Source organism: Pleurodeles waltl, chromosome 1_2 (assembly GCF_031143425.1).
Source record: "Pleurodeles waltl isolate 20211129_DDA chromosome 1_2, aPleWal1.hap1.20221129, whole genome shotgun sequence".
NCBI classification, from domain to species: domain Eukaryota; kingdom Metazoa; phylum Chordata; class Amphibia; order Caudata; family Salamandridae; genus Pleurodeles; species Pleurodeles waltl.
In genome coordinates this window covers 789315598-789325514 of record NC_090437.1, presented here as the reverse complement: position 1 = coordinate 789325514, position 9917 = coordinate 789315598, and the positions used below count along the sequence as shown (strand labels likewise).

Sequence of the window (9917 nt, the reverse complement as noted above, 5' to 3'; positions counted from 1 at the left end):
GCCACCTTGTGAGACCAAGCCTCGCAAGGGGCTACAGGGACGGGTATTGACCCTTGGAGTCACAGGTGGTCGCTGCGTGTGTGCCACGGGAGGTGGGACACCGATTGGTTCAGTGGATCAGGGAACTTACATACATAAAAGACACCGCTACTCGAGACCACACAGGTGAGAGTCAATATGTTCTGCTAGTACTCAGTAAAATACGAGGACGGCTGCAAAATACATCAGCGAATTATGTAGACGGCAGGCATTTCCACATCCACCCTTACTGAGGAGTCCGAGTCTAGTGGGAAGTGATAGCAGGTGACCGAGACCGTCCTTCAAGGCTCTCCTTTTCCTGAGGCGCCCAACACGTACATCTCCACCCCACGCCCATTGTTCCCTTTTCCACTACCAGCGGGGCCCCTTCTCCGCCTTGAAGACCTGCGAGGAGAGGAGGGAGGCACTGCGGGAAGGGAGGGAGGGAGAAGGGGTGGGTGAGGAGGCAGCACTCGCCGGCCGCACTCGCACAACCCTGGACGTGCCTGCAGACAGCGGCGGCTCCAGATAGCTGCGCAGTGTGAGGATCACCGGCTGGAGCAGGAGGACATCCGGCGCTCTCTCCAGCACAGCCAATCCTGCTCGCTGAGCCCGAGGGACGGACGGCCGCGGGCAGTGTTCTAGGATGCTGCGGGTCTTCGGTATGGGAACAGCGGGAGCGGTACTCCTGTGTGCAGCGCTCGCCCACTGCAGCCCGGCGGCGGCGGCGGCTGGGGGCAGCGCCAGGGCGGACAGTGGCGCTGCGGGCAACTTCCTGGATGACAAGCAGTGGCTGACCACCGTCTCACAGTATGACAAGGAGGCTGGGCAATGGAACAAATTCCGAGATGTAAGTGCTTCTCTGTGACAGGTACTGCCTAGCGGCTAGGCTGTTGTAGACCATGCGCTACACTGTGGAATATTCTTGCGTTAGGAGGTGGGGAGGGTATATGTAAGTACTCGGACACCATCTCGCTGCATTTCATGCCGATGTCCCCTACAACTTTCAGACTAAGGTGCGCTCTGTCTCGCTAGACATGGTGCAGCATCTTATTTAAAGGTGCGTCTGCGCAGAGCATAGAACCATACGGGGCAGCGCGAGCTTCAGAGCAACACTGAAATATGCATTCAGTTTGTATTTTACGGACACTTGAGTGTAGGTCTGTCACTTCATTCTCAGATTCATAGACGATCGCATCTTTATGTTCTGCCTTTACAGCTCATGGGGCAGCGCCTGGGACAGTAGGCGGCCTCCTGCCGAGGGTTGGCAAAGAATCTTAGACAGCGGCGCTGTCCTGAGCTGTCACTGAGAGGAGCGCGGGCATTCGTGTAGCTGTGGATGTGTAAGAATACATATGGCCTTGGGAGGTGAACACTTGCACAGGGGTGTACGGGTGTACGGGTGTAAGCCTCTATAGGTCCTTTACTGCAGCTGTGTGCCTCTCCAGTCTCTCTCCGTAATGTGAGAGACTCCCCAATGTGAACGCTCCTTGCTGTGAGATACCTGTTAACATAGAAGACAGTCTATTGTGAGAGACACCCTGATATATGGCACATCTAATTTGAGATACCTACTAATACAGCTTTCTGAAAGAGGAGTCTCCTAAATTGACATGCACTTCAACATGGACGTTCTCTTAATGTGCGAGAGTCACCAAAGTGTGGGATATTCTAATGTGCGAGACTTACCAAGGTGTAGGATCCCCTGATGTGGGGGTCCTCTACTGTGGATGGCCCCCGATGCATGGGCGTTCTGAAAGTAAGATCTCATTATGTGATGCATCACTTAGAACGAAAATCCTCTAATATAAAGGATCTGCAAATGTGAGAGTTCCCTTAAAGTGAGAGATTTACTATTGTCAGAGATCCTCATTAACGACATATCCTTTAACTTGAACGATCACTTACTGAAAAAGATACACTTAATGTGTGCGTTCTAATGTGAGAGATCTGCCATTTGATGGACCTCCTTTGGGAAAAAAATAACGCGAGAGATCCAGAATGTGAGAGACACCTTTAAAGTTCTACGCAGTTGAGGGGCCCACTACTGAAGGAGATCCGCTGTGTGAACCATTCTTTAATGCAAGTGATCCTTCAGAGTGAGTGGAATCCTTAAAGTGAGGTTTCCATACATAAGGCAAGAGGTCCCCCTAATATGACTGATTCCCTGATGTGACAGTGCCCCTAATGTGTGAGCCTGCGCAGTCTCTCGAGCGACAGGCAGACGCCAAGACTGAGGAGCCTGAAAGCCTCCGGTTCGCACTGAATGAGAGGGGTTATCGGGCTCAAGGGATTCCGCACAGGGGTCTCAGGTGTCAAGTGTTCCTCAAAGACTGTAGCGCAGCTAATACCGTATAGCGGGAAAGGTGAGAATTGGCTTCAGTGTTTACCTGCATACCTAAATCATGATGTTCACAGGGAAGTGGGAAATTAAATGAGTTGTTTTCCTAGATCTTATTCGAGTATTGTTTCAAACACTGTACTTCGAGCAGACACTTCCATATATTCACTCATTTTCAGCTGTTATCGTCGCGCGCAGCAGCCCTCGATGAACATTTCTTTAGCCACTTCAGGGAAAATATTCTGCGCGTGGGTTTTGCAACGGAAGCTGTCCTCGAGATCCTGCTCGGGGCACGTACTGTAACCACAGCAGCTGCGGGAGGACTGCAGAGCGAAACAGGCAGCCAGCCTGTCTTCTTAAATATTTTATGAGCGGCACATCCAGATTTCACGATATCATAGCTATCAGAGGGGGTCTGTTAGGCAGCAGTGCCGGTTGCTACCATGTACCAGAATGTTTCACCAGACAGGAAAGAGACGTATGTGCCCAAGATGTACTTAATATTATTATTATTTGAAACGTGAGCTCAGTGTACTGCGTCAGCACCACTGCACAACAACATGCCCTGCTAGGTTAAAATATTGAGGCTCGGCTATTCGCGGAGGTAGCAGAAGTTTCTTGATGTGCGGGGAGTGGCCGTGCCTGTGGATAGAAGGATAAGCAAGTCCCGCCCTCAGTACTTCACCATCCTTTGCCAATCTCTAGTGTCACTAGAATTATGCGTCAGGGTTACCAAACTATGTGTCAAGAAAAGCCAAATTATGGGCCGTAATGCCACACATGTTGTGATAGTATTACTTCGTTATTTTGCACAATTTACAGATGGTAACATTGTATGAGCAAAGATTTCACGTAATTAGTACCCATTTAACAACCAAATACAGCAATCAGCAAAGGGAAGATGTCTGGTCTACATTTAGAAAGGACCGTTTACTGTGCGGGAGGTCACGTCGCTAAATATTTAGTAACTTTTGATCTCTTTGAGCTAGAAAGAGATTTTCACCTAAAATTTGCAGGATATGCAGCAAAGATGGATTATGTGGCAAATAAGGCAAATCCATAATTATGCGGAAAATGCCACGGCCCCAGAATCGCATGATACCAGTGACCCTGCTTACCTCTAGTCTGAACTAAGCAGAGTGATGCTCTCGTTAGTTGGAGGTACTCACCATGCCTACTCTCTGTTGAGAACTTGGGAGGAACTTTATGGTTGGCAATTAGGAAGTTATGGTCGGGGGTGTAGTGCCTTAACCAGCACTGCCCGAAAGAGGCGAACATTGAGTAAAACGGACCTTTGGGGTGAGGGAGGCAGCTAGACCTACTACAGGATAGGGAAGCGTGCACTCTGGGAGGCTTCACTGGCTACCGACAAGGGCGCTCCGCGAATGTCTACCACAGAAATTATAATGCAGTTTTCAAGCCTAGGTTCCATCCAATCTCGAACTCCCAATCCTTGTTTTATTCTCTCGAGTTCGAGAAAATTGATGAATGTGGTCGGTTGTTGCAACGTTATGTTATGTAACATTTATGTGACGTTCCTCTTGCATTGGGGCTGATCACAGGGCCATGAACTTCAAACTACAACTGCGCGCAATCCCAGTTTTGAGGAAAGTTGGCAGTTTATAGCTTTCATAACAGTTTGTTTACAGAGCCAAAGTTAAAAGAGTTAGTATCAGCATGAACCAGTCGTCGATGAGAAAGATGTCAAGCATTCGAACAAACTCGTTGTATGTAGCACATTACACTGGAAATCGCAATGTTTTAGCATCTGCACGACACGGACGTCACATCTGTATGTTTATGAACCTCGTGTACATTACCGCAAGGGTTAGATAATGTAATATGTTTTAAAACAGAAATCAATATAACTAGAGTTCACGCCCGTACCTTAATTTTCTTTTCATTTTAGGCATTTGCAGAGTTCTGAAACTTTATGCGGCACCGGTCGTCCAATCCCTACCCTCGCTCTTTTCTACTCTGCCATTATAGTTCTTCGTTATTACCCCCTGGCCTGCACGACCCTGCCTCATTGACACTACAGGCTGGACTCCCCTTCAGGTTTCTGCATGCCTGTCAGCCGGACCAGAGCATGCTTCTCAGGCTCACCAGCCCTTCTTCCCGGCTACCCCGAGTCACCTTGAGCCGTACTCTCAGTCCGCGCCACAGTGACCACAACCCTCGTGCATGGAATGCCCCTCTTCTCTAATGACGACTTTTAGAATTCAGTGAGGTGTTTGTCCAGGTGCAAGTGTGCATTTTGTGCAAAGATGACGTGTTCAGTCGCACACGCGCTATGCCTACCCGCTTGTTTGTCTCTGACTTTAAAACCCTGACGGGACGACCTCAACACTTCACTGACAGTGAGACTACGTAGTCTGTTACACATTATTTGCGTACTCATGCTTTGAAATGAGCTTGAAATCTGTTGTTAAATCCCGTGCGTGCATATCTGATGTATTTATCTTCTATAGTTCATTTGACGCATTTGAAGGTATACTCTGCAGTTGAATGAGTTCTTTAACTGACCACACAATACAGGGACTTGCAAAATGTGCGATTGACGAATTGAAAGTCGCAGGGCTGAAGGGGTTCCCTTCGCGAAATTGCCTTGGCCGCTAAAGTAAACAAAGGGCAATACCCTTGCCCATGCCGACCCCTCTATTCCACACAGGCACCACTCTCACCACGCCCACGCCTCTCATAGGAATAATACAACAAGAGCCTTTTCAACATCCGGGGCAAGGCTTCCAGTCTGTGCTTCACGTGTCATTCTCCACATTGACTCAAATGGTCTCTAGACATTCCTTATAAATGATGCACATCTGTCAAACTTCTATCATAAACACTGATGTCTGCAACCTTGACATGGGAAACATTCATTGCTGTCATTTCACTTTGCTAATGCATCAGACCCCTGACTAAACCATGAACTCCAGAGGACAGTCACAGCTAAGATGTTCTAAACACCCAGAAGAACGGTTGTCTTTGTGTGTGCTTGTTAGATGCAGGTTGATGTAGATGTGTCAGCGCAATGAGCAGGCACATTCTGTGTTTCATGGTTGCTAACAAGTCGGCTCTGGCTCCTAGGTAAAGGATCCATCACACTAAAGCTGCTCTCAAATACACCAAATGACATAGGGATATTAACAGCAATATATCATAGACTGAAAGATCAAGCCGTTCAGCAATGAAATATGAATTCCAAAACTTTACACCTTCTTTCAAGTACCACACACTTTGTTAATTCTCAACAGAGTACTGAGGCAGACCCCCAATGATGATATTAGCTACCAGGATCAGGCTCCCCAGAGACCAACACAAGCCATCCAAACTACCAGTTTTCCGAAAATAGTTCACAAATCACCTGCCTACATTACTGAGAGAAAATAATTGAGATAACCACACAACACTCATACTGCTGATCACCAGATCACAACCAAAGATGAGTCTTTTACCCCAGAACGTCAAACTGCTTAGTTTAGCACAGAAGACTTGCATGTTTTCCCGACACCCCAAACTACACTGCTTTCGGAAATAGCCCACGACTCATCCATTTCACCAGCACCCATATATCCAAACAGACAGCTCAAAAAGTCACCATTCACAAAGCTGCCTCAGTGGAGTTTCTTTAACAATATTCATAACAACAATCCATAATGTGAACATTTAACAACCAACACCTTTAAGTCTGACTGGGCCAGTGACAAAAGTTAACAGCTTCCTCGGAATTTACTAGATCCATTGTCACTCAGCAGATCTGTTGTGTTTAGTGGAGAGATTGTGCTGCTGAAAAGAACCGCAGGCGAAACCCTAGGTGAAATGAAGAGTAATCTTCAGGATTGAGTCCAGTATTTCAAATTCTGCTGTTTATTATTTATTTCTGAGGGGTGTAGGAGGCTGGCCTGGCTTATAGTGGGTACCTGATGGTACTTACACCTTGTGCCAGGTCCAGTTATCCCTTATTAGTAGATTAGTAGTGTTCTAGCAGCTTAGGCTGATAGAGGTAGCTATAGCAGAGCAGCTTAGGCTGACCTAGGAGACATGCAAAGCTCCTACTATACTACTTATATCATATAGCACTATATCATAAGAAACACAATACTCAGAGTTACTAAAAATAAAGCTACTTTATTTTAGTGACAATATGCCAAAAGTATCTCAGAGGATATACTCCCTTAGGAGGTAAGTAAAATACACATAATATACACTACACGCAAACCAAAAGCAGGTAAGTAACACACTTAGAACAGTACTGCAAACACTTTAGAACACAATAGAATGTAATAGGAGAAAATAGGCCTAGGGGCAACACAAACCCTATACTCCAAAAGTGGAATGCGAACCACGAATGGACCCCAGGCCTAGTGTAGTGTGTAGAGGGTCGCTAGGAGTGTAAGAAAACACTAAGGGTGTCCAAGATACCCCACCCCAAGACCCTGAAAAGTAGGAGTAAAGTTACCCTATTACCTCAGAAAGACAGTAAAGTCGAAATAGGGGATTCTGCAAAGACAACAACTGACTGCAAAGCACTGAAGATGGATTCCTGGACCTGAGGACCTGCGAAGGAAGGAGACCAAGTCTAAGAGTCACACAAGTGTCCACGGGGGGCCAGAAACCCACTAAACCCCGGATGAAGGTGCAAAACAGCTACCTCTGGGTGGAAGAAGCCAACGATTCTGCAACAATGGAAGGTGCCAGGAACTTCTCCTTGGGTCAGAAGATGTCCCACTGCATGCTAGAGGATGCAGAGTTGTTTCCTTGCAGAAAGCCTTGCTAGCTGCAAGAGTCACAGATGAAGGTTTTGGGTACTGCCAGGGCCCAGGAAGGACCAGGAGTTCGCCCCTTGAAGGAGGCAACACAGGGGGTGCTCAGCAATAGAGAGAGCCCATGCAAAAGCAAGCAGCACCCACAGAAGTACCTAAACAGGCGCTCAAGAAATCTGAGCATGGCGGTCATCTCAGCACAACAAAAGAGGGTCCCACATAGTCGGAGGTCAACTCAGCGAGTTGGGCAATGCAGGACGGAGTTCTGGGGACCTGGGATGTGCTGTGCACAAAGGAAGTCTTGCAAAAGTGCACCGAAGCCCTAGCAGCTGCAGATCACGCAGTACTCAGGATTACTGTCTGGCGTGGGGAGGCAAGGACTTACCTCCACCACATTTGGACAGAAGGACCACGGGACTGTCTGGGTCACTTGGATCCAGCTCCTGTGTTCCAGGGACCAAGCTCGTCAAGATGAGAGGGGACCCAGAGGACCGGTGATGCAGAAGTTTGGTGCCTGCGTTGGCAGGGGGAAGATTCCGTCGACCCACGGTAGATTTCTTCTTGGCTTCCAGTGCAGGGTGAAGGCAGACAGCCCTCAGAGCATGCACCACCAGGAAACAGTCGAGAAAGCCGGCAGGATTAGGCGCTACAATGCTGCTGGTAGTCTTCTTGCTACTTTGTTGCGGTTTTGCAGGCATCCTGGAGCAGTCAGTGGTCGATCCTTGGCAGAAGTTGAAGAAGGAAGTGCAGAGGAACTCTGGTGACCTCTTGCATTCGTTATCTGAAGAGAAACCCACAGGAGAGACCCTAAATAGCCCTCAGAGGAGGATTGGCTACCTAACCAGGTAAGAGCCTATCAGGAGGGGTCTCTGACATCACCTGCTCACACTGGCCACTCAGAGGCCTCCATTGTACCCTCACACCTCTGCATTCAAGATGACAGAGGTCTGGGATACACCGGAGGAGCTCTGGGCACCACCCATGGGGTGGTGATGGACAGGGGAGTGGTCACTCCCCTTTCCTTTGTCCAGTTTCACGCCAGAGCAGGAGCTGAGGGATCCCTGAACTGGTGTAGACTGGTTTATGCAAGGAGGGCACCATCTGTGCCCTTCAAAGCATTTCCAGAGGCCATGAGAGGCTACCCCTCTCAGGCCCTTAACACCTATTTCCAAAGGGAGAGGGTGTAACACCCTTTCTCAGAGGAAATCCTTTGTTCTGCCTTCCTGGGACTGGGCTGCCCAGATGTGGGTCCCGTGCTTCCCATGCCACTGGATTCAAGCTAGCCTGGCTGATGAGGGGTGAAACCCAAAACCTGTCCCAGGATGCTTCTTTCCAGTCCAGGGAAGACCTGGCCTGGCAGTTCAGGCTGGACTGTTCCCATGGGGAACAGGGTCAAGACTGATTTGCATATGGCTGGGTCCAAACTGGAATGGCATGGGCAGCAAAAAAACAATGGATTTAGGCCCAGATCTCTGTACTGGGGGTGAATGTTTGACAGTGTTCAGCATTCCGTCCATCACTTGTTCTTTTTGAATTTGTTGCCCTAAGTGGGAAGGGTATGCCCAGACGTGGGTCCTATGCTTCCCATGCCACTGGATTCAAGCTAGCCTGGCTGATAAGAGGTGAAACCCCCAAACCGGTCCCAGGATGCTTGTTTCCAGTCCAGGGAAGACCTGGCCTGGCAGTTCGGGCTGGACTGTTCCCATGGGGAACAGGGTCAAGACTGATTTGCATATGGCTGGGTCCAAACTGGAATGGCATGGGCAGCAAAAAAACGATGGATTTAGGCCCAGATCTCTGTACTGGGGGTGAATGTTTGACAATGTTCAGCATTCCGTCCATCGCTTGTTCTTTTTGCATTTGTTGCCCTAAGTGGGAAGGGTATGCCCAGACGTGGGTCCCGTGCTTCCCATGCCACTGGATTCAAGCTAGCCTGGCTGATCAAGGGTGAAACCCCGAAACCAGTCCCAAGATTCTTGTTTCCAGTCCAGGGAAGACCTGGCCTGGCAGTTCGGGCTGGACTGTTCCCATGGGGAACAGGGTCAAGACTGATTTGCATATTGCTTTGTCCAAACTGGAATGGCCTGGGCAGCAAAAAAACAATGGGTTTAGGCCCAGATCTCTGTACTGGGGGTGAATGTTTGACAATGTTCAGCATTCCGTCCATCGCTTGTTCATTTTGCATTTGAGGCCCGGGGGGGGGGGGTCAGAAACCTGTCTGAGGGTTGGCATCAGCGGTAGCTACAGAGAAAACCCCAGAGAGCTAGTTTGGCAGTACCCGGGGTCCATGCTGGAGCCCCGGGGATGCATAGGATTGGCACCCCAATACCAGATTTGGCTTGGGGGGTCACTTCCATGATCTTAGACATGTTACATGGCCATGTTCGGAGTTACCATTGTGAAGCTACACATAGGTATTGACCTATATGTAGTGCACGTGTGTAATAGTGTCCCCGCACTCACAAAGTCGGGGGAAATTGCCCTGAATAATGTGGGGGCACCTTGGCTAGTGCCAGGGTGCCCTCACACTTAGTAACTTTGCAACTAACCTTCACTAAGTGAGGGTTAGACATATAGGTGACTTATAAGATACTTATGTGCAGTGTAAAATGGCTGTGAAATAATGTGGACATTATTTCACTCATTTAGGCACCACACAGGGAACACATACAGGGCACAACTTACGAGCACTGGGTTCCTGGCTAGCAGGATCCCAGTGACACAGGCAAAAACAAACATACATACAAGTAAAAAATGGAGGTAACATGCCAGGCAACATGGTACTTTCCAACAAG

General features: G+C 48.7%; 1 protein-coding gene across 1 annotated transcript in view; it reads left to right on the top strand.

Moving 5' to 3' along the window:
• Nucleotides 1-533: 533 nt before the first annotated feature.
• SPOCK3 (SPARC (osteonectin), cwcv and kazal like domains proteoglycan 3) overlaps nucleotides 534-9917 on the top strand; it is a 1200438-nt gene continuing 1191054 nt past the window's right edge. Inside the window, exon 1 of the mRNA XM_069243980.1 lies at nucleotides 534-868. Within this exon, the coding sequence (XP_069100081.1) occupies nucleotides 665-868 (204 nt within the window). The 5' untranslated portion in view covers nucleotides 534-664. The remainder of the gene's footprint in view (nucleotides 869-9917) is intronic.